This window comes from Vicugna pacos, chromosome 11, assembly GCF_048564905.1.
Source record: "Vicugna pacos chromosome 11, VicPac4, whole genome shotgun sequence".
NCBI lineage: Eukaryota > Metazoa > Chordata > Mammalia > Artiodactyla > Camelidae > Vicugna > Vicugna pacos.
Window position 1 is genome coordinate 58089350 of NC_132997.1, and position 26138 is coordinate 58115487.

Consider the following 26138-nt stretch of genomic DNA (forward strand, 5'->3'; position numbering starts at 1 on the left):
TGTTACTCCTGCTTCTTTATGGCATGCAATGTATTACACCACTTAGAGAGTGAAATGGATTGAAGAAATAATCTCATTACAATTACAAAGAATTGGGAAGCACTGCTCTAACTAAACAACTGATTCTTCCCACTTTTAATTAACATATTCTATGTCCACCAATAATCTCATTTCTTTTCAACTCAGGACAGACGTACTATCATCTTCCAACTTCCGTTCCACTGTCTCACCATACTGTTCACACTAACCTGGAGGTCTTTCTGGGATTTCACTGCAACAGAATTAATTCATCAACACCAGCGTGGCCTCTGGGGCAAAGGTTCATGAAGGTACAGTGCATGGTCACTAGAGCGGTGTACTGACAGAGGGAGTTACATCTCAGATCTCCAGACCATGGTGGTCAGTACTCGTACTCCAGTTCAGGCACTGGAGAAAAGACTCCCCATCTGGTCCAGAACAGGCTGTCATTGGTCTGTCACATCTCCATATTATTCCTCAGAACATTGAACAGCCCTGCTATCCCACTGCCACTAGGGTAGGGTATGGTTCTATATCCTTTGAGGAAAGAATGGAAGACCCATGACCTGGGTTCAACAGCCTCTCAGTAATCACCCCTTAAGGTGATTTCCAACTTAACTTTTCTAACCTGGAAATTCAAGTTGACCTAAAAATACCAATGGTACCAGGATGGCAAACTTCCCTCAAGGTTTTCACAGTATTTTATCCTGTTGCTTAGACAGGGCCAAGAGCCAACATTTAATGTAAGAATTAAGTGTTTGAATTCATATTTCCCCGAAATATAACTCTTTAAATATATTAAAATTTGTTCCACTGGGTATGATTTTTATTATGTAACTCAGGGCCAAAATAATTTCATTTTGAATGTATCTTTAAAATTAAAATACTGAAAAGTATATAAGATTAAAATGTTTGCTCTATTCAGTATAATTTTAATTAACATCTCAGGGCCAAGATAACTTCATTCTTAATAAATTTCTAAAACTATAAAGTGAATCCATGGGAAAGTAAGTGGATTAACATAAAGAATTTAAGGATTCATGCTATTTCCGAAATTTCTGAATTACAGAAGGTGAAATATGCCTGTAATCACTCTGGAGAAGGAGCTCTGAAAAAAACCTGCACTTATTCATTAAATGTTCCTACAGCAGGTCAGTGTATTCAGAAGGCTTATATACACTGACCAATACCATGTGGCTACCTTTGAATAAGGATGAGTCAGTTTTAAGTGCCAGGAACACTGGAAGGTAGGTTTTAGAAAGTGGAAAATAACTTACCCAGCTAAAACAGGGGGAGAAATTTGGGTAAGCAGAGAGTAATTACCCGCCTTGGAATTTGACCAAGACACAAAGGTAAACACTGAAAAAGTGCCACACCACTGGAGTATTAAAAACCAAAGTAGTCTGGTCTTGATATTAGAGGTTATGTGGTTTTTGTGGATAACACTGGAATTAGAACTAGAGCCTAGTTCACAGCTCCCATTCAGGGTCTTTCATCAGTTTATGACCCTGGAAACTTTGGACAAACGACTTAACCTTTCTGTCTCTCATTTTTCAATTTATTTATTAGGGAAGTGCCTGCCTAATTCGCATGGAGTTTACTAGGAATATATATAGATATATATATAGATAGATAGATATAGATATATAAAGGAGTTTGCTATCTTGAGACATTGTGTAAATCTACATCATCATGCCATTTTATTGAAACACTGGCAACAATTCAGCCCAGGCTAATGTCCATGAATCTACTTAATATGGAAATGATCACGGCACCTAAAGGATCTGCATCTCTCACCTCTGGTCCAAGTTCTTTCTGCACCTAATTATGTTTAGATGAGCCAGCTAATGGACTTCCAGGCTCAGTAAGGATGGCTGCAGGCCAATGGGACAATAACACACACATATAACAATATAACATCTTCTTTCTGCTATAGAGTCGGATATAAATGCTGCAGACTCTAATATTTTTAAAAATGTCAATGAATAGTTAAAAACATACTGCTCACTACATGGAACATGGCCTTGGTAAAGATGTTTTCAATTTTGGGGGCCTGCAAACAATTCTATTACTGTCTAGTAGTTCCTCGGCAATTTCAGAGCCACAGGATCGCAAAGGAGCCCAGGGCCATGATTATACATAAACTATATTTAGATGAAATGTTATCAAATCTAAAAAGGAGATATGTTCTGAACTCAGCTTAATTCAGCTGCACTCTGCCCTTCCACACAGTAACCAGTTATTACTTTCATGGGCTCGTTAACAATAAAGCTCTGTGGAAAACGTGTTCTTCCACTATTTCTGGTAAACACGAAACACCCCTTATTAAGCCGAGGACTTTGGCTGATTCTGTTGGCATCAAATCATTAAATGTTCATGTAAATAGTACATTAACATTTGATGATTAAACAAGTAGCAAGGTATGCATATGCCAAGCTAATCTTTTGCGCCTTCTAAATTAGTTGTTAACACAGTGTGCTTTTTATATATATTCCCACATTCAGATAACAACTAAATCTTTCCCTGAGGTGTATTCATATTTTAAACAGGCAGTATATTGTCCTATTGAGTGATGGTCATTTCCACAAGAAATTATAAATCCTCTCAAAAAATGCAATTCACTTATTTAATCATTTTGCCTGGGAAACGATGCAAGTCTTTGTGTTGAAGTAGAAATGTTTGTTTTTTTTTCTCTTTGGACAGCAAAAAAGTACTGAGCATAAAGCTAATCCAACTGAGTCATCATTGGCAGCTGCTACCAAGGTGGCTGTTGCCATCACCATTTTCATACGGCCATTGGTGTCAATTGCTGAGTTATTAGTGACATGGGAAAAGGTGCGGTCTAACAGGGAATTCAAAGATTGGAAAGCCTCTCTTTAGAAATTTGGTGAGAGGACTTAGCTAAGAATGTCAATCTGATCTTCAGTGTTTACTGTTTAGAAATGTACTCCCATTACTCTTATATGAGCAACTGCTTGCAGTGTGACTGGGCACAAAGTCTTTATCACGTTATTTGTTGGGTTTCTATGCTGAATGGTCTTTTGTAAACTGATAACACACACCGCACTATGTGCTGTTGGTGAATTTAATTTGTGATCTTATTGAGCCTCAGATGACTCAGCTGAGCACCATGTGGAGATGCTAAATTGAACTCCTCCATCATCAGCATCACTCTTGCTGGCAGAGCGTGGGTAGTGTTTATGGACATTAAGGTTGAGGTTGGCTAATTAACCAGTAATAAAGTAAGTGAGCACACTATCAAGGCTGAGTACCTGAAGGCCGATTAAAATGTCATTTGTGACTTGACCCAGCGCTGATTTTACATCTTCAATGGTGAAACCAACTAAAGGATCGGTCTCTGAAATACCGGCTTTTGGCTGGGACTCTTCGGGGCCTTGTTCTGGATTCAACCCCTAGAATATTAAAAGTAAATAACACTCAAGTGATTTCTGGAGCCTTTATTGATTTGTATGTAACCTCAAACGTCTCTTGGGTACTTTTCTACCAGAAATGATGTCAATCTGGAAGGAGATTTTGACGTGGCTTTATCCTGCATTTTCATTATTCGTGAGCACCATGACAGATCAAGTAATGGTACTTTCTTACTTTGGGGAAAGTGAAGGTGGAGACTGGGGAGGATGGAGTAGAAGAGACTAAAACTGCTGAACCACCCTCAGCTGGCCCACCCGTGAACCAATGCTGAAGGAAATATTCATGTTTGGCTGGGAAAAATCAGAGGGAAAGAAACATCAGAGCATTGGGCTCTTTTTCTCCTGCCTCTACAGGATACAATGCTGAGACAGGGCAAATTAAGACACAAGGAAACTTACCTTCATTTCTGTGTCCACTGTTGGAGGTGGCTCTATGAATGCTGAGTAAATACCAAATGCGATTCCTTCTTCTAGAGGACCAGGGAAAGGATGCCCTGGAGGCTTCACAACCTCTATGACTTGCTAGAGGGGAAGAGAAGAGCTGTATTATGACAAAGCTTTTGGTGAGTAACCACAATTTCAGTCAGTATCTACAAATTTCCAAGGCTATTCTTTTTTAAGTACCATCTCCTCTGAATTCTCGATGCCTCTGCCCTCTTAGTTCTCTGGTGCTTTTTGTGTTCTGTATCTGATAATTGGCTTTGTAGTTTCCCCTACTGTCTTGATCTTGAATTGCTTCATGTGTCCATGTCCCCTTCCTCCCACCTACACGCTCTCTTTAGGCAGAGATCATATTTTAGATCCTCTGTGTATCTTCTCAGGTTCTGGCAGAGAGTTTGGTGCTTAAAACACTCAACAACAGCCTGATGGTGGCTGATATTACTCGGCAGAGTACAGCTGTTCATGTAGGCAACAGTGAAGTGGCCATCAGAACTTGGTGACGAGGACCACAAAGGCTCTAAAGGTTAATGCATAAAGCCAGCACACAGTAACTCCGAGAAGATATCTGCAAATTCAACCAAAAACGCAGAGGATGAGACATGAAGTCACTGTCAGCATTTAACAATTCTGCAGCAAGACTGTGCCAACCAGAGAAAGGGAGACGGGTGGGTCACAGTGAACGTGCATAAATGAGTCAAATAAGTCAATTTACGCAGTGTCCATCTCACCAAGACTTGGGGCAGAGAAAGGAGATAAGGGTACTGACGGCATTAAACATCTGACTCCTTGAATTAGTTCTTCTTGTTCTGATTTTGTGTTTAACAGGCAACATTCTGATCTTAATTTGACTTCCCATCTCAATTCATCTATAAAGACATGCCCACTTGAGTGCTATGATTTTCATGCCTATTACATTTCCCACTGTAAATCAGTAAATCTGTGTTCTAGTTTATACAGTAAGGTCTCTGGAGCTTGTTTTTGTGGTCCTGGGATGAAGCCACCCACTGTATGCTGACAAAGTCAGACTCCGAGCCTGAAGTTTTAAAACCAAACTTGAGAAATGCATATATTCACCAAATAGTTACTGTCCCATGGGACTTGGAAAAACTCAGAAATCACCATATTCATTTCTAAATTCTGCACAAAATTTCAAAGAGACTTATATATTATAATATTTTATCATTTAAATATTAACAAGTTTTGATATAGACAGGTTTTGGAATGAACTGGAGGCTAAGTTATTGCTTGGTCAAACCAATGTATTTTTTTTGCCTTGAATTAATATTACTAATTTTAATTTGATTTTATAGGAAGTTGCTACTTAGTATAAATATATAGAAGAACTGAAGTGTTGTAACTTCAGAGTCAAGGCAGTTTAGAAATTAAGAGATTAAATGATTGGTTTAAGGTCAAATAATTACTTAGTGACAGGGCTAGGAGTTAAACCTTGGTGTGCTGACACTGTGGCCTCTGCAGTTTTCAGTAAACTGTAATATGTCATCATGTTCCCATACTTGGAAATTATTGATATTATTAAGCACTTAATCTTTATTCTGGTAGATGACATCATTCCAGATTGTTTATCTTAAGCTGACTGAATGTTAATCAAAATAGAATATCAAAAAAACATATCACTACACTTATTTTCTCTCTTCACATTCATAAGCCATTGGTTTTTTTTCCCCTAAATGGGCTATACAAGCATTTTCATCTTCCCACAAAATTACTTGTATCTTTTTTTTTACCATGCTTGTTTTTTATCCTCCCATATCTTATATTGCTTTTTATTTTACCAAGCTAGAAAAATGAAATAGCTAAATGTATTTTAGTGTCCTCTGAAACATTATAGGTAAAATCAATAAGCTGTACGGGGGAATCCAGAGACAAGAGAAGGTAATGAGGTATTTACTTAGTGCACTAAAGTAGACTAAATTTACTAAAGTAGACTTTAATATAGGGTGAAAATAGAAATTTGAGGGGAGTAGTGGTGAGTTAGACATTGGAAAAAGAAGAGAAAAGGGAACTAAATGGAGTTTATTGAATGTACTGCAGGCATTGAGAAATTAAGTATGAGCTAATCTGCAGGTAACAGTATTTTCTTTTAAAGAAGCAGAATTTTATTTTCTTTGTCTTGCTGGTAGGCTTTTGCATACACAGGTTAGGACTTTTTGCTAAGCTGCTTTCTCCTTGGTGGAAGTTATCAATAGATCACCTCTCCATCCTGGTAGTAGAGAATTCTACCAACACATGTGCCCTTTCTTCCATCAAATTATACAGTTAAATACAAGCAGATACTTGTGCTCAAGTATCTCATTTTATCCTTTGCATCCCTGTGGTCTGGATTTCTTTGTAAGGCTCATCTGAACTTCTTGCCAACTACCCAGTTTTCCTGCTCTTTGGTACTGGTGTGTGAGTGTGTGTGTGTGTGTGTGTGTGTGTGTGTGTGTGTGTGTACTGGGCACAGACTTGGAAACCTGGAACTCCTCAGCTCCATGGATGGGGTGAAGCTCCTATTTATCCCAAGAACCTGAAGCTCTGACTGAGAGCTGGGTTTTTTCTATTCCTTGATTTTTATGAGTATAGCTCATACAGCTATTCATTTGATTTAATTCATGCACAAAAACTGGCAGTGAGAATTTCTTTTCTTCAGGGAGTTTTGCATACTATCAAGAACCCAACCATTGTGATTTTTTTTTCTTTCAAGAAGAGTTACATTTGGCTATGTTGCAAGATACCGTAAGGGAAAGAAATGTCCCAATTTCAAATGAGGATAAATATAAAGTCATTTCATTAGTAATAAGAAAGTACGCTGTCAAATATATAGTCTGAAATAAACACAGTGCCCAGAAGCATTATAGTGATTTTTTTCCCCTGTTAAGTAGCTTTTTTAAAAAACAAGTTTAAGGAAAATGAGAATCAATAAATGTGGTAAGAGCACAGGGCCAGCAAATATGTTTAAATGAAACCGTCTGATGCAATACTTTCTTAAAAAAATACAATTAGGCCTTTGTATTTTTTTTAACAAAACCTCATGTTTTACAACATCACTGGTTCTGTAAAAAAATCTATTTAAAACAGAAAGACATGGTCAGCTTTAATAAGTTAGATTTTCTGAAAGAACATTATAATTTCCTCAAGTCTATTAATAGTTGAAGCAAATTAAATAAAGCTAGTTTTATCACTATTTTTATACATTCCTGTAGAACTGTAATTGTCTCATATTTTTTCCTCAAAAGTATAATATGTTACCTCTTAAATCTAGAAAATAGAAACAGAAAAAGGATCAAGTATGTTTATTAAAAAAACACTCCTATTTGGTACTCTGATTTAGCAATCCCTTTTTCTTCTGTGAGAGAACAGTACCCATAATCTTCAGATCAGGAAACAAAGGGAAAGACTGTAAGTGACTTGCCTGAGGCCTAATGCTGAGATTAAAAATCAGGAGTTTCTGATTATACACGTACATCCATTTGGCCCAATGATTGGTTTTGCTTGACTTTCAAATACCCCCTAAATATTACTTTGAATGTAAAGCAATAAATGTGTTTCTCTTGCCATTTTTGAAAACTTGCACATAAATGGATATAATAAAAACAATCATGTTGTTCCATGTGAATGCCATTTGTATTTTTTCTGATAATGAGCAGGCCATTTGAACCAAGGTGAGTACATTAAAAGCTCTAATAAAGAAGAGAATAGATTTCTAAACAGAATAATGAACTGTTAAGTAAATGTACAATAAATAACATCTACAGATGTGGTTGCAAGAAAATTAGTTTTGCATAACTTACCAATATACATTTTCCCCAGATGTTATCAGTTACATGAAAATTAACTTATGTTAGTTATATTATTCATTACGTGCACACTGCATTAGTGTTATTTAAAATGGTTTATAATCTGAGTTTAGTTGAATCGTGCCATGGTATTTAAAGAATATCAAGTAAATGGCTTTTTGGCATAATTTAATACTCAAAAGTACAAAATTTCATCACCAAGCATTATGCAGCTTAAAAATAAAAAATCCAGGATCTTTACTTACAAGCCAAATGAAATCACCAGAACTCTTAAGAATTTACATATTCAGTACGAAATGGACAGCTACCAAGGGAATAAATCATACGAATTTTGAAACTCCTGGAATGAAGGACAGGGTCAGTTTAGATCTAAAAAATATTTATATGGATCAGAATCTGCTTCCATGTCTTACCGTGTCTGAGAAGTATAAAGATTTTATTGGAAAACTGTGTTACTTCATGTTTTCTCTTTCTACTTTATGCATTAACATTATTGGGAGCATTAACTCTATTGTTTTTGTTGTTATTTCTTATTTTTGTTGTTGTTTGTGTTTACTGCTATTTATTTATGATTGTTTTTCTTTGAGAAAGTGTAGGTGATCTGTGGGTCGTGTTTGTATCACTGAAATCTATGATTAAGATGGCAATTATTAAATTCAGTTATTAAATTATTCCAAATATCAAAAATGCCACTGAGATGACAACTTTCCACAGTTTTGAACAGCAAAAAGTAACTCTTTTGAGCTATAGACACACATAAAAAACTGATCTGCTTCAAAAAGACATTTGTTTGGAATTGTCAGATGATGATGACTTCATATGTAAATCAAAACTTACTACAAAATGTCAAAGTTTCAAAAAGCAACCTTTATGGCAAACTTCTCCCAATACTAAGGGGAAAAGGCACAAAAATTCCTGTAATGTTTTAACTATTTCCTCTCTTTGAACAAAGGCAATTACTCATTTGCAAGTCTAATTAAGAAGTGCTGTGTCATTCTAGAAAATTTTAACGCAAATTGTAACCCGCTGCCTACAACGTACTATACATAAAGTAACAACACGTGAATGCCACCTGCAAAATGCAATCAATTCTGGTAATGTCATACTGAGGCCATAAATTTGAAGTCAAAGAGAGGAAATTCAAAAGCTGAGATTATCAAACTTTAATTCATTCATTTCTAAAGTGCTTTTCTTTTGTGTTTAGGCCATTACAAACTTTTTCACACACCCTATAAATGTAGAATATCAATTCTGCTACAAGGGCCCTCCTCCCCCTTTGCATTTTTGACTTGGAAACAAATTCGCAAATGCAGCACATCAATTTTCTTTCCTATGCTTAATATGCAGTATTTACATTTTGAAAAGGTTCAAAATGTTGCCAGGCTTCTGCGAGTATGAATAGACATCTAATAGCAACTTCTATTTTTATACACAGCATACCCGAGTTTGAACGTTTATAACTTAATAGAGCTTTGAGACCATCAGATCCACATGCTAATCACCTAAACAGTGAACGGTAACACAGTACATACAACAAGCCAAGACAGGAAATGAAAACTACCCATTCCAGCTGAAGCTGCAAGGAGGTATTCAAGCTGGCAAGCCCCGGTACACCAATTTGCAATCTGGCTAGGACATTCCAGTTAACACCTTGTGCCCACTGTATTTAAATCTCTTGATTTGATCTTACGTAAGTTGAGCTTGAAATTTTTTTTTTTAAAGTTAGATAATTGAAGAAATCGATTCCAGGTATTTTAGACATCTTCAGTATTTCTCAGTGTACTTCTGCTTAAGGCCAACACTACTATTTGAAAAGAAATCTGAGTACTCCTATCTTAATGACCTCAGACAACAAAATCCTCTCTAATGAATTCGAAAAAGAGTACCTTCTTGTAGTGTAAATGCAATTTAAAAGGAAAAGATTTTTTGAGCCAGCTCTGGTGCAAACATTTCCTGAGGGATAGCAGACCTTCAGATACCCAGATCTTCTCTAAAGATGGCAGTAGTCTGGAAGATAGATCACTGAATTATAGGCTTTAGACTGGGCTCCATTCCTAATTGGGTGATGCTAAGAAAATCCCTAGGCCTCAGTTTACTTATCTGTAAAAGGAAGATAATGATAATTGCTACCTGGCTACTTCATCAAATTGTTCCAAGGCACAAATTAGATAATGTGGATGAAAATGTTGGGAGTTCTTCAAAGGGAGAGTATTATTAAACCCAAAGGTGTATTATTATTATCATTTTAAATTACTGTTATTATTGAAAGGATCATCTTTCTAATGCCAGGACTGGAAGACAGATCAGAGTAGACATGTTGAGGATACTGGTCCATGCTATTTCTATATTTAATAGTTAACCTTGCCCAAGCAGTCCAATTAACTAAGAAGAATTTGTTAAAGAGGACATGCCATCACCCTGTTTCCACAGAGTCTCAATTTTTAAAATACTAAACATATATCCAATGCTCTTTTATCTGATGAATTCCTTGGACCCAAACAACTACTCTTCTGGGACTCAGATAGCATGACATAACTAGGTAGTTATGTGGTATGGTCAGGACTAAGGCAAATCACCTTATTTAGACAAGGAGAGTGTTTACGTCCAACTTTCAAAATTAGAAAATCTGCTTCTCCCTCCCCAACCCCCACCCCAATTTACCACTCTTTTCATCTGTTGTTTTTCAGCATCCAACGTGGTCTGTGGTTTCCCAGACTGAGTTCAATTCAAAAAGATTTCCTTCAACAAACTTCGTCAAAAGCAGAGTTAGGGCAACAGGTCTTTTTGGTGAAAATTGAAATACCAGAGCTCTTGAAACTCCTAAGTACAACATTGTAATTTTGATTCTCAGATTGACCTTATCTTGCAATTTCCTCAGGGTGAGAGATGGAAAATATGGCTGGTTCCATCATAAATAGTTAGAAAATAACTAATCCTTTTCAAAAAGATTTTTTAGAAGCCACAAAGATTCTATTTGTTTGGCTTACCAAATTATACCCTAAAAGGCATATCCTTGAATTCAGTGTAAAGTATTTCAAACAGTTCTGATCATGTGTGAATTTTTGTTTGGCTTCATCTAGGGTGTTCTATTTAAATTTGAGGTTTTTAATATTTGAAATTGAGCAAATATTCTAAATTATTTCTTGTTTTAAGAACTGGAAATTAAGTATCCGTATCTGTCAATTAGTCAGAATAATAAGATGAGTTATGCAATTCTCTTTGGGGAAAGCCTATTTTGAATTATGAAATATAAATGTAAAATTTTGATTTTATAAATGTTGCATGTTAATTACATCTTATGATAGGTTATGTAAAGATGAAGCTATTTCATGTTGTTTATAGTTGAAAATACTCTTTGAACAAGTACTTGTAATTTTCAGAAATTATATGAGACAATAAATCATAAAGATTAGAAGAGAAACTACAATGGAAGAACCCTAATTCCTTGGTTCTAGTCTCTCTTTTCATGGACTTCCTGTTATTTTCACAGTTTAATCTATCTGAGTAAAAGAAGGCTGAAACTATTTGGATAACACTATACATGTAATTTACTTAACTTCAAAGCAAATGGATTGAACTGCACTTCAGTCCTGAAGTCATCAGTTGGAAGAAAAAAGTCTTAAAAACTATACTGAAACTCATTTCATTAAGAAATATAAAAGTTTGGGGGGCTAAACTAGAATGTTTTTAAGTGCTATGAAATCTTTAGAGAAGTCAACATAATATTATTATTCTCGACCTTGTAGACCCAAGATTTCTATTTTAAGTAATCTGACATTAAAAATGTGCTGACAAATATAGATTAAAAAACAACACAGGAAGTTGTAAATCAGTTGGTAACCCTTAGCATCAAGGAAATAAGAGACCGCAAAAATATACTCATTTAGTCAACCTCAGCCTTAATTTTTAACTAAAGAAAATGTGTAGAAGGCATGATGTTTACATTTTGGATATTTTATTCATAGTTTGTATGTTTCCTTTTTCTTCAGTGGGCTCATAAATTATTACAAGGAAACATGCTGTCACAGTTATAAATATTTCCCTCTCTGCTTAGCTCCCGCCACCTCCCTCCCCCTCCTTTTAAAAATCTCCACTAACTGAATCTTTAACTGTATGAGGCACTGTTTGGTCAGCAGGACAGGATTTTCTCGCTCTGAGGAAACTGCTGTTGATTACTCCTGTGTGCCTGGTATTCTAGAAACAGGGCTCTTTCAGGAAGCACCCGAGCCCTTCCTTCCATGCATGGCAGCCCCTTATTATGTACCTGGGGGTGTCATTGTTTCAGTGACCTAAGAAGAGGCATGTCTTCCCTTGCAAGGAACAGCTCTGGGTACCCTAAGGTTCTGAGGCTTTTCATGGAATCTGAATTCTTGGAAATTAACTACAAAACTGCTTTTGTGAATAACGGTGTAAGCAGCAACAGATTTTTATCAGAGAAGACCTTTCACCTGTAATCTATAAATCGTACTAGATTAGTTAAAAACAAACCAACCGAATAAACAGCAACTCTAAAAAATTTAGGTAGTATCTTTACTTGAGATTTGCACGTTTTACAAATCTGGATTGTTTTCCCCTTAAATGTGTAGGGAGAGCCCTAGACTGGCTCTGCCACTCAGTAGGGAGTCCAGCTGAGATGTGGTTTATTTGTAAAATGAGGGGGTTGGACTAGGTCATCTCCAGTGCAGTTACAGATGTTATATCCTATGTTACTAAGTTTCAAGTGGCTTTTTCTCTATTTATACAAAACTCCCAGTCGTAGGCCTATGCAGATCTTCAGATTCAGAATTTTTATGTCATGATGTAGAAGAATATTTGGATTGCGCACTTGGTGCTTACTGGAATCTTAGACAGGCTGCAGCTTGTCCATTTATTTCTACTTAATTATCTTTTCCAAACGAGCTCTTCCTCCATTTGCTTCATCTCTCAGAGACATTACCAGCTTCTTGGTTACTGGACTCAAAACCCTGAGGTTGTCTTCAGTTGTTAGCTCTCCCTGGTCCCCAACATTAAATCAGTCACAAAACATGTTGGAGGCACTTCTGTGATGTCTGCCAGATTCGTCCGCTTCTTTTTCATGACAGTGCGCATCGTAGCCTCCAGGTCCATGTTCTTCCTAAGAGATCCTGAGACTACTCGCTCATGCCCAATGTGCACAGTGCCAGGAACATGGTGGGTGCTCCACAAATATTTTTTGTATGAAAAAAAAAGCACGGATGGAGGTGCTTTCCCAGCCCAGACAGTCTTGCCTGTGTTACCTCCTTTGCTGGGAGGGCGTTTCTTCCTTGTCCCTGTCCGTTGCTATTCCATCTGGCCTTCCAGGTCGGCTCATTCACCTCAGTGACATTTTCCTTGTGCTTCAGAGCATTTTGCTTGTTTCTCTTGATAGTACTGGTCACGTTGTGCCTTGAGTTACAGTCAGGTATGAGCGATCTCCCACCACTTTGTGGAAACTTCTTGAGGGCAGGGACCAGGTGTTACTGATCCTGAGACCCTGGTTCAGGCCTTTGTACACAGGGGGCATTCACTAGGTGTTGAGACCTCCATTAGGGTAACCATTTAAACATTTTCAGGGCTGCCAATTTCTTTGATCAGCGATGATTCAGTTTAAAAAGTCTGTCATGAAAAACGGTAATACCACTGGGAGAAGCAAACCTGATGGTTTACTGTTGCATCAGTGCAATGCCTGTATTTCTCAGTCACGAATAGAGTCCTAGAGTATTTGTTTGATTAGCACAATGTCAAACAACTAAGCATCTTCTCACTGACTTGACTGTATTGCTTAAACTGACTAACCATTTTATAGACATAATGTAATCTAAAATTCTAAAGAATTCCTCAGAGATACTGCCCCCCACCAGAGTTCCTGATGGAAGTAACATCAGAAAATTGCTGGATCTTCTGAGTTGCCTGACTTCAGGGGCCATGATTCACACTGCTTTCCATTGGTCGTCTGCCAGCACCCCTGATCCCCGAAACAATGTGAATGGTACCCACTGGAGTTGGGGTAGCCCAGGCCACCACCAGGAAAATGAACACTGATGATGAAAACACCAGCTCTCAGTTATGGAGAACTCGCTTTGAGCTTGGCATTGGGCTAATTAGAAAGCACATCATACTAGATCCTTTGATTCGTATTACATTGTGAGGAGAGGTTTTATTGATTTCATTTTTTTGGTGAAGAACCTAAAGTTCAAAGAGCTTAAGTAACTTGGCCAAGGTCACATAGCTGGAGAACATCGAATTCCATCAGAACTTGAACCCAAATCCATTAGATACCAGAGTCCATATACTCAATCCTTAGGGGCAAGTGAAACCCCACTGGTTCTTTATAGATCCCTGGAAATGTTTCCCTCCAGTTTATAAGTGAGGAGATTGCTCCAAAACTCTTTTTGCTTTAGAAAAGTAAAATGCTACATGGGTACTAGATATGAAAGTATAAGTTCTCTGGGCATTTCAGAAAGAGAATTTGTTCACTGGTTCCTCCCAGCACCATAGTGCATGGTTCCAAAATAAGTTAACAAAAGTAAGTCATGGAGAAATGAATTATTTTTTTAAAGATGGCAAGGTATAAAAAGTATTTGGTTTATAAAGAAATCTGAGAACATGCTTAATTCATCTGTGTAAACAGGAAAGACTAGGAGCGTCAGTTTGCTTTTGGTGACTAAACGGCATGTTCCTGCTCAAATAGCAATTTGTCCTATTTGTTGTAATTGTAATTACTGTTTTCATTGGAATCACAGATTTGTTTTTTTTTTCTAGGAACGGCGTGCAGAAAAACAACCAATAACCTAGATAGTTAAAAAACACATTGAGAAATGGGTATGGTTGTGTGAACAAATCTCTTGTGAATATTCCTCCACTGTGTGCTGCAATGTACTTTAAATCCATTTCCATATTTTTAATTAACACTTATTTCCAAAAAACTTTCTGGAGGCCATTTAAATCACAAATGGGGGAAAAACAAATTTGCTTTATCAGAAAATTGACTATAGACTATTTGGGTAGCTTTTATTATTTTTACATTTTAATGATTAAAATTAAATATAGCCTTGATTACTCATGACATAAGACAGTGGAATAATTTCCCTAGCTGATATAATTTTAAAGTCAGACCTGGGTGAAGAAGATACTAGTTCTGCTGCGGACGAGTTTCATTGTCCGTCCTGCGGCTCTTGTTTCTGATCGGTTCCACCCATTTCTTAAGAAGAATCAGACAGCTGTGCTGAGTTACTTTCCTAGCACAAACACAGCGGCACCTCGGCTTCATCTCCACAGCTGTCCTATGGGGACTACAGTGTTGCTTCTGTCCTGCGGATTTTGGCACCTATTTTCATAGTTTGAATCATTCATTTCTTTGAATGGGAAATAGAATGCACAAATATTATTTTTAAATGCTTTGCCCCAAAAAACCTATATGGTCTGCAACGTTGAAACACTGCCATTGTCACAAGCAAAAGGCATAAATGCAACTCTCTGAGGATTCTTGTTCCTCCATGGTCCCTCAGCAAGGGCCACTGTCCTCATCTAGAAAATGAGGACAACCATAGTTACCCAGCACATGGGGTTTTGTGAGGGTTAAACCAATGTGTGTAAAGCACTTACACAGTGTCTGCCATGTAGGAAGAGCTTAAAAGTGTGAAGCTTATTTCTTTTTTCTTTTTGATTTTCATGTCACCTATTTATGTCTACAATAAACAATGCTAAACAAAGCTCTTCGAGGGTAGGGACTTGGTCTGTTTTGTTGCTCTGTTCCCTACTTTACTGCCTGGCAGGTGGCTGATAAATAGTCAGAAAGTAATAAATATTTATTGAATGACTAAATGTAAGAAATCACTGTGATCTCATATGGTTAGTAAATCATTCTATTACTATTTCCTCCCCCGCTATACAGTCTATTGACAGAGAGGGTGCCATATTTTAAGATTTTTTCCCCCTGTATCTCTCCCCACGCTGTCACCATAACCTATAACTCAGGCTGTTCCTCCTCTGGGCGTCCAGCCCGGCTCCTTGACCTCACACATTCCTCCAATGCTAATGGTTAGATTCTTCCAAGAGATGTTCATGAAGTTATATGCAAAATGAATAGACTGTGGCAGTAAGACAGGAATATTAGGAAGAGTGTAGCCTGTTTCCTGATGAGGAAATTATTCAGGCCAGGAAAACCCTTGAAGGATCGTTCCGGTTTTCACACTTGTATGAACACAGCCTCGGTATGAGGGGTTGCTAATGAAGCTGCAGAGTCTGGCCCAGCATGTTAATTTACTCAATTCAGGGAACCTCCCGGTATTTATAAATGAACTCTGTACATTAGGTAACTGATATTTGGATAAGAAAATCAGAAAACAGCACATGTTGTAATACAGTGCTTCAGTAGATTGTAGTAGCAATCAACTGTAGTAAAGCTAACGCATTTAAGTGATCAAAAATAAGCAAGGACAATGAGCTACTATTTTCAAAATTCTGCTAGATACAAGAAACCAGAACTAAAACCATTCAAATAATAAAGGTACATTGCAAAACTAAGTCAGTATTCATTGGGTTAATCTAATTATTCAGTTTACAACCAAGCCTTAACAGATTTGGGATGGGAGCATCACTGGAAACATGAGCCCTCTGATTATCATCCTTGCCTGAGGAGAAAGTGGAGGTCTTACCTCTGAAGGATTTGGTGTTCAAGGCATGTTCTGAAGAACAGATAGAGTATAAAAGTGTTATGAAAAGACACATTCTATTTCTGTAGCTTCTGTTTTTTTATTTGAAACATTTTATTCTCCTTCAGCTCAGCAATGATGGTAAATACTAAGAAATGGCTGGAAAGATAATATTTTACAGTAATTCTTTATTCCCCAAAATGACATTCTCCTGACAGTTTTATTTTGTTATAATTGGTTTGCTTATTGGTAAATAATTTTATTTTGGTTTTGGACACAGAAATATAGCATTGTAACTAACATATTTCTTTGTTGGATCAATTTTTGGTAGATCATAAGACATTATATTATTTTAACAAGAATTTTTAAAAAGTGTTTGCTGTTACATCTCTAAACTTCACCATCTCACTAGCATCTGTCAGATTTAATCACCTACAGAACTACTTTATAAAGATTACCTTATCAAAAAAAGTGTCATCTTGTGAGCTTAGGTGTGAGAATTGCAAAATAAAGCTGAGCTACACTAACAACTGCTGTGCTAATTTATTGTAAATTATGTTTTTTTTGTTTGAAGAGATAAGACATGAGAAGTGTTTCTATTTAAATTCATTTCCTATTATTTTAACATAAATACCAAACAGTTCGACAAAAAAAAAGTGAGAACATAGAATATTCCTTAAATAGGTTCTAGTGACAGTGAAATTTATTTTCTAAGCTATCGGTACCAGTCATGTCATACTGTTCTAGGTGCAGAATCAGACAACACAATTAAGACAAAACATGGATGCTCAGAATGCTAAATGAAAATTGACAATTGTCACGTGAAGAGTGATGATTTATAGGATATGAACTGGAAATAATTGCATAGCAAGCTGGTCTACAACAAAGCTTTAATTCACTGGGCTGACACTGTAAACTCATAATGTGTCGACCTGGCACCAGCCATGATAGATTACGGCTGTTCAGAACACATAAGCATGTCCCTTTCATGAGCATTCTGGGAACCGTAGTTCAGATGACCCCCGTAAAAACAACTGCAATGGTTTTAACCAAGCTGGTTCTCTAAGAAATGAAAAAGTCATGGTGAGTCATTATATTATTAAAATTCAGAACTAGGTGGCAATGAATCACATGAAGTTATCACCTTTAAATCATCAGAGAGTATAAATTGGGTCCTGTAAAGTACCATGAGTCTCAACGCATTTTTAACAAGATGAACCTCTTACATAAACAAGATTTTATTATTATATTTATTATTATTATTATTAAAACTAGAGTGGAATTTAGTGCTCATAAAAGTGAAGGGCTAATGTTGCTAGCTTGAGCCAGAAAGAGTATAGGCCTGTATTTGTAGACTGCTTTATGTAGCTCTGCCAATAAATTTTGACCTATTCTTGTTCTTATGAGTCAATGCCAAACATGGGAATTTGTGATTCTAAAAAATGCATTAGTGGATAGGCAAGTGGTGAGAGGACTTCAGATCTTTATTTTTTAAACCTAAACTGGAATTTGAACTCAAGTCTTGAGAATTAGTTGCAGGTCAAGCCAACTGTTTCATTCCCTGTGCACTGCCTCCACCCCCCACTTTTTTTTTTTTTAATACATTGGATCTTTCAAAGAAAACAGAGTGGAAGGAAGTATCACTGAAGAGAAAAGGGGGAAAAAACCCATTTTGCTGGCTTTGCTATGATTTTCTGCTCGGAAGCTTTATGCTGTACCAGATCAGATGTTTAAAAGAAGACTTTTGCCTCTTGTATATGATTTAGATTTCAGTTCGATTCAGTTGATCTGGGTGCATTCCATCCAGGCAGACCCATCACAAGCAGGATTTCTGCCCTCAAAGGAGTTAGTCTGGAGGTAGAGTTAGAAGGCAGGGGATAAAATACTCGTACAATCAATTATAACAATATGTGAAAATGGCTATAATTAGGTTAGAAGAGAGGACTCCTGGGCGAGTCACACTTTATTTAGCTGATGACTGAATGACTGAATGATGTGCCAGTTAGGGAATCAGCCAGAGACAAGAGCAAAGAAGGGCAGGGCGCAGGAGTACGTGGGTGGGTACCTTGTCAGCTCGCTACTCTTCACAATAGCTACCCAAAGCCAGAGCAGTCAGTGGTATTAAACCACTTGCATACGAAAACATGTTAAAATAAACTTGGCTCTTGAAGAGCTTGAGCGTAACTGTTAATCACTGATAAATATTACTTTAATTAGAAAGAAGAACAGAACAAATACTATTGTTAGTTGATGGTTATTTTTGCTTAAAATGTTTATAGCTGGAGGGACACAAATAGACCTGGTCACAGATTATAAAAAACACATTTGATAGCTAAATATAAAAAAATCCAAATATTAATAACTACTGACATTTACGTAGTTCTTTCCTCCCAAAGCCCTGGACAAACATTACCGACTATATATACACAAGAATAGCCCTGAAATGCTGCTACTCTTTCAAATGACTACATACTAATTCAAGACAAAAGTAGCAAATGGCTGATGTACTCAAATACAGGTCTGTAGAATACAGAAGTGCATTTAGAAATAAAAACTCACACCACAGCGCCTCCCTCCCAAAGGGTTTAACATATTTTCTTAGAACTTTACTGAATTACTGGTCTTTTAAAATTCCACTTTCTTATTAAGACTCTTAAGGTATTTGTATTTTTTCTTAGATGATGGTTTGTGACTGTTGTACAGTCGTGAGTCCTTCCTGAGGACGTCAGCTCTGACTCTTCAGCACTTCCTAGTGTGAGGAGGGCTGATATGCCAGTGCAACACAGGAGTGCCTCCTACTGAAGGGCTAGTTTTGTTTCATCACAAATCAAGATTGTTGGTAGTTAGCTGAGAAAAACTGTCTGGCTCAAACAAGTTTCACTTATGAAATATTAGATCAAATAAACTGTTGCTGGGCTGCCTGGTGACACTGATTGAAGATGCCATGTTTGTTGTTACTTATTTGAACAGAATATAAATTACATGGCAATAATAATTTCTAAAGACCAGAAAGCATAAAATGTTTAATGTACACTCTTAGTGCTCTTACTATAAAATATTAATTATTTTACTGTATTTTCAATTTCATTGCATTTTGGCAATGACAGAAATATAAGTTTCTTGACATTTCCTGTAATAATATTATATTTTGGAAATTTCCAATTCAGGATTACAAATTACTTGCTTTAAATCTTAATACTCCTTCCTCCTCTATAAATCCTATATAACTTCAAAAGTTCAGTTAAACTCTCAACTCCTCCTTAAAGCTTTCATAATTTTTTCAGAAGATATTCTCACTTATATGTTTATATGTTTTATATGTTTTATATGTTTTTAAAACTCTCATTTATACAATCATTTCAGTGTGCTTTTACTGAGCATGCACTATAAACCAGCATTGTCTAGGTCCTGGGTCTTCAGGGGCGATCAACAAATATTTCTCTATTTTTAAGGAGGTCACAACCTAGAGTGTGCATGGGAGTCTTGGTAGTGATGACATACAAGATAATTTGCAGACTGAAAAAACTACTAGAAGTATATGTAGGGTATCCTGGAAATAGAGAGGAAAGACAGCTACTTTATTCTGGTTGAAGGAAACAGAGGAAGGGATTTAGGGTTAAGAGTAAAGGGGAGTAGGTACCTGTATTAAATCTCTAAGGATTAGATTAATAGGGGTTAGCATGCAGATACAGCTGGATAGAGAAAGAAAATCCCAGACAGGAAGACAGACAGGGGAAGTATAAGTACAAAAGCACAGAGAGTAAGGAGAGCATTCCAGGACAAGAGATGCACATGGTGTTGGTGAAAGTTGGGGTCAAACAGGCCTGGGTTTAGTTCCAGCTCGTGGATTTAATAACTACACAACCTTTGGGCAAGTCATTTAATTTCCTATAAGCCTTTGGTTTCCACCTGTCACACAGGGCAAGTAACGTACTGACTGACAATCATCCAATTGGTAGAGCCCATTTGCTTGGGGATTTTGTGGGAACATACATCAAAAACCAGAACAATGGAAATAAAAGTTATTGTGTTAAAGTCTAACAACAACAAAACGAAATTTTGTTTGATGAGTGCTAATGTTTTAAGTATTTAAACGTTACAAAGGTTCTAAATTTAAAATGTGATTTACAGTCTTTTAGATTAAGTCATGTCAAGAAGTAAGTGTATGTTTGTCTTTTGCTATAGCTACATTGAAATGATGGAGAAAAAAATAAAAAAGAAATCAAGGGATTTATTTTCCATATGTCCAAATAATATCTAGCAATTTTAAAGACAAATTTAGCAAAAGTTAGAACAATGTCTTTTCCCTCATCATTTGCTGAGAGGAAGCCTGCTTGATTAATGTAATTAAAGGAATGCTTGTAACTCAAGACTCAATTAAACAAATAAATTTGGCCTTATTACTTTACTTCCAACTGGTGGTTTTCCTAGTGTGATTTTTGAGCTAAAATCTGTGGCTGCTTTGTTCATGACACATGAATTGTTTTAGCACATCCTTTCCCCTGCTGTGCATATGATTAAGAAAGCAGAGGTTAAATAGTGCAGTAAAGAATTGGGTAAATTCATTCTATTTTTGCTCACAGCGCATTTTAGTTCCCCTCCCCCTTTGGGGGACTGGAAGAATACAGAAACCTATTATCTCCTCCTGAACTTATTTAAGACATGTTCTTAGGCTGAAAATGAAACCTCTCTCTCTTAACATTTTTCTAATACACTGATTTTGTGATTCCTGTACTATAGATATTATCTGTATTGGCAAGAAAACCAAATGCAAGTGCATCCTACCATTTATTGAGTGCACATGTGTGCTAGGCATCGTGATAAGCATTTTGCATACACTGTTCTGTTTTTACTCGTGATAATCTTATGAGGTAAGGATAACCATTCTCATTTTCAGGTGAGCAACAAGAGACTCTGAGAGGTTATTGTTCAAAGACCCCACAATTAGCAGGTGACAGAATTAAGATGCTAACCCTGATCTATTTCATTTTAAACCTGGGTTCTTATCCATTTGAATTTTTTTTGAAGGTAGAGTATGATTAAAAGGATTTAAATTTGGTTCTGGTAGAGCGTCTTGCCTAGAGTTGCTGCAACACACATTAAATTCAACTGAATGAAAATGTTATGCTCAGGAGGGCAGAGTAGTCCGTTGCTGCCCTCTTTGAGTTTACAGTCTAACGTGGGTGTGACTATAACAATGAGGTATAATATGATAAGCGGCATGAAAGGCAGTGCAGTATAATGAGGAAATCATGACAAACTCAGCATATCCAAAAGAACTCTTCGCTTCTGCCCTTAAACTTGTTCCTTCTCCAGTCTTCCAGCTAATGGTGCTGACATCCACCTAGCTGTTCAAATCAGAATCATGGGGGTGAGGGGCATCCTTGATTCCTCCCTTTCTCTTGCCATTTACATCCAATTCTTCAGCCACTCCTCCTAGATCTGCCCTGAAGTACACCTAGAATCTACTTCTCTCCACCTTCCCTGTCACCACTATGTCCAAGCCACCCAGAACGGAGCCATCCGGTCTCCCTCACAGGTCTCCCTGCTCCCTCTACCTGGTAAGAACCAGGTACAAGGAGCAGCCCGAGCAGGCTCTGTGGAACCTGAAGCTAAATTATGATACAAAATTACAAAATTACATACAAAAGTGAATATATAGAAATCACCCAAGTGAAAATATAGAATAATAAAAGAATTAACAAATTACATGACAAATTCCACAAATACCACAAAGTTAAAAAAATTAAAGTTGTCAACTGCTTGATCTAGACCTGTAAAACATTTTTCTCTACTTTGGGGGCTTCATACTCTAATCAGCATTTCATATGACAACAATTTTACAATATTATTTTTCACAGAAAGATTAGAAAGATTAGTCAGTCTTTCCTCTGGCTTGGTTAATGGCAATTTTTATTATTATTGATATAATTTAGAAAAATTTCAGCTGCACAACTCATTGTTGGTAATATCATATACATTTTAGGATTGATGTCAAATTTCAAAACACCTGTAGCTGGTTTCCTCCCTATATGAACTGTAAGACTTAAGGCTCTTTTCAGGTTCTCTTATTTACTGTTCAACTTAAAATAATCTTTACTCTTTGAATGGATGGCACTCATTAACCAATTTGTGTCAATGTCTTCACCATAGAGGCATATCATACATTTGAGGTTATCGTCATTAATGTTAGTATTTTTTGTAAAAAGACAAGAAATTAAAATCTTTTTACAATGTGTTCATGTGAGTCACTCCTCCTCACTAATTGGACTATCAAGCAATCTAGCCTATTCATTGCTTCTATTTAAAATCTATTTCTTCTTATTGAATTACTACTTTTTTTATGATCTGAATTTGGTGAGGGTTACAATTTACTCATTGATGCAAGAATAATTTCTATTGATTTAATTTCTCATCTGTATTGCTCTTATTTCATATTCAACTATATTTTGAATTTGTCTCAGTTCTTTAATAAATCAATTTAAAGATGACAAAAGAAGCTACTCTGAATATAAATCCAAATCAGAAGTTGTAATTTCTCACTTGTTGAACTAAAACATTCCAAAAGTCTGCCCAAATTGCAGTTAAAATGATATATTCAAAATTTATTGAATAAAATGCTTGCATTTCATTTGCACTTGGGTTTTTATTCCAAGTCTTCTAAAATATACTTTAGAGTTCTTAAAACATCATTTAACTCCTATTACAAGACTTGAATAACTTTTTACACAGCTGGTGATTATTAGAATTTTCCACAGACTAGCTTCTACTTCCATACATTTCAAACCTGGTTTCTCCACCACTACTCACACATGTCCAGGGTCAGGCCCTAAAGGACACATTCACATCACATTATGATCTTTGTATCATGATGTCATAGTGGGTGGTAGAAGCTATACTCACACAAAGAAGGCTAGATTAACTTTATTACATGAGTTGCCTCTCCCAATTCAGTCAATGACCTTTCTAATGTACTTATCCAGCCGTTTATCTCCAACTGTCTGTAGGAAGTTCGTATTTTATCATTCCAGTATCATACTAATTTTAACATATTTAACACTAAAGTCATCATCACAGTCCTCACTATCATTATGAAAAATTGTCTTTTCTAATTATGCCAATGGCACAATTACTTTTAGATCCTTTTGTTCAAATCTGTACAGGTTTTGATTCGTCTTAACTTCTTAGTTGTTCATATTCAAAGTGTCATCAACTTCTATGTTATATTTTCTTTATAGTATTTCTTACATACGTCCATTCCTTTCCATTTCCACTGCCATATCCTAGTCCTATTTTTTATCATTTCTCAATTTCCTAATTTATCTTTCTGTCCCTAATCACTTTTCATTTCACAATGTTGTATACAACATTGCCAAGTTACTTTGCTCAAAATACTACTTTTATCAATTGCTTTTTATAACATTTAGATCATAGTTCTTACCAAAGATGGAATAAAAAAGAGCTCAAATTTCTGAGGAATTAAAGTTACTTTTATATCTATCAAATATTAATTTGGATGAATTGAGTGGAAAGCCATTCTGAATTTGACAGCTGTCTGATTTATGGAATACTTTCTAAACAGAACTTCACTTCCAAGTGGTAGTAGTTCTCAGCCTCTCCACCAGATTCCCAGACAATTTAGCCCTCATGCCCAAGGCATCCACTATTAATAATGAATTAGCTTCTCTCCTATGCATTTAGCATTTTACTAGCTGTGTACCATCCTTGAGAAAATTAATAGTCGTGTAAATAATTTTCTGTAGGACTCAGTTCTCTTGCAGAATCCCTGTTAAAAGGACTGGTGTAATAGCTGAAATAAACTGTTCCTAAAATGTTACAAGTAGAGATTCTGGATATACCTAAATGACTTAGGAAAAACCCACTTCATTTATAATTAGCAATGTCCATTTGCATCTAAACAGTAAATGCTGACAAATTTAAACCCTGTCCTCCTTAAGGGGGCTGTTTATAAACAGCCTCTATGTAATACTATCTACATTATGTACCTTTGTTCTTTTATAGACTGAAGTTTTACTATTAGTGCAGACCAGAAGATATGTCTGAAATTCTACATTATCTGGGTTTGAATTAATGAGTTTCTTACTGTTTATAATTTGTTAACTGCTATAACATATATTGTCCATTATAATTGTTATATAATATAATTTATACTATGATAATTTTTATGTTAGAATTATATGAAAAATACAAATATTTTGAGAGAAGAAATTGTGATAAAATACTCTGATTCTGGAGCTATCACTAAAACGTTATAAATTTAAATTTTAAAATTAAGGGTGGATAATATTTGTTTCCTAATGATATAAAGTAGTGACACTGGCATACTGGGATAGCATTTAGCTGTTAAAGTGACAAATTTGGCAGCTTTAACAAGACACTAGTTCATCTTGTCTTCACATAAAAGTCCAGAAGTAAGCAATAGAAAGCTGCTACTTTGACTCTACTTTGTTTAAAGTCTTTTGGAGTCTAGGCTCCTTCCATCTTGTTCCTCCTCTATGCTGGCCTTCATTTCTGAGATTACCTCATGGTCCAAAATGGTTGCCCCATGTGATGCCATCTCTTTCATATTCCACCCAGAAAAACAGGAGAAAGGCAAAAAGAAGGGTATGAGAACCAATATTGCTAAAATGGCCATACTGCCCAAGGCAATCTACAGATTTAATGCAACCCATATCAAATTACCCAGGACATTTTCCACAAAACTAGAACAAATAATCCTAAAATTTATATAGAATCACAAAAGACCCAGAATTGCCAAAGCAATATTGAAGAAAAAGAATAAAGCTGGAATAACCCTTCCAGACTTGACAATACTACAGAGCTACAGTTATCAAAACAGCATGGTATTGGCATAATGATAGACATGTGAATCAATGGAACAGAACAGAGAGCCCAGAATAAACCCATAGACCCACGGCCAATTAATCTTCGACAAAGGAGGCAAGAATATACAACGGAGAAAAGATAGTCTCTTCAGCAAATGGTGTTGGGAAAACTGGGTAGCAGAATGTAAATTGATGAAGTTAGAACACTCCCTCATAGCACAAAATAAACTCAAAATGGCTTAAAGACTTAAATATGACAAGACACAATAAACCTCCTACAGGAAAACACAGGCAAAACATTCTCTGACATAAATCTTAGCAATACTCATCTAGGGCAGTCTACCCAGGAAATAGAAATAAGAGCAAAAATAAACAAATGAGGTAGAATTAAACTTATAAGCTTCTGCACAGCAAAGGAAATCATAAGCAAAGCAAAATGACAACCTATGGAATGGGAGAAATATTTGCAAATGATGTGACTGACAAAGGCTTAATTTCCAGAATATATGAACAGCTCATACAACTTAAAAACAAAAAACCAAACAACCCAATCCAAAAATGGGCAGAACCCTAAACAAGCAATCCTTCAGTGAAGACATACAAATGGTCAATAGGCACATGAAAAAAAGCTCAATATCGCTAATTATCAGAGAAATACAAATCAAAATTACAATGAGGTATCACCTCACACCAGTCAGAATGGCCATCATTAAGAAGTGCACAAACAATAAATGCCGGAGAGGGTGTGGAGGAAAGGGAACCCTCCTATAATATTGGTGGGAATGTAGTTTGGTGCAGCCATTATGGAAAACAGATTCCTCAAAAGACTAAAAAGAGATTTAACATATGATCCAGCTATCCCACTCCTGGGCATATATCCAGAGGGAACTCTAATTTGAAAAGATACATGCACCTCAATGTTCATAGCAGCAATATATTCAAGAGCTAAGGCAT

The 26138-nt window shown here is 36.3% G+C and overlaps 1 protein-coding gene across 3 annotated transcripts in view; it reads right to left on the bottom strand.

Moving 5' to 3' along the window:
- Positions 1-26138, bottom strand: part of CABCOCO1 (ciliary associated calcium binding coiled-coil 1) — a 105186-nt gene that overhangs the window by 3057 nt on the left and 75991 nt on the right. For 2 of the 3 annotated variants that reach the window (XM_031682508.2, XM_006209103.4), the window contains exons 6-7: positions 3849-3971; positions 3291-3431 (exon numbers count right to left, since the gene is read on the bottom strand). In XM_031682508.2, the coding sequence (XP_031538368.2) occupies positions 3291-3431; positions 3849-3971 (264 nt within the window). The remainder of the gene's footprint in view (positions 1-3290; positions 3432-3848; positions 3972-26138) is intronic. The other variant, XM_072971455.1, reaches the window with a different exon arrangement.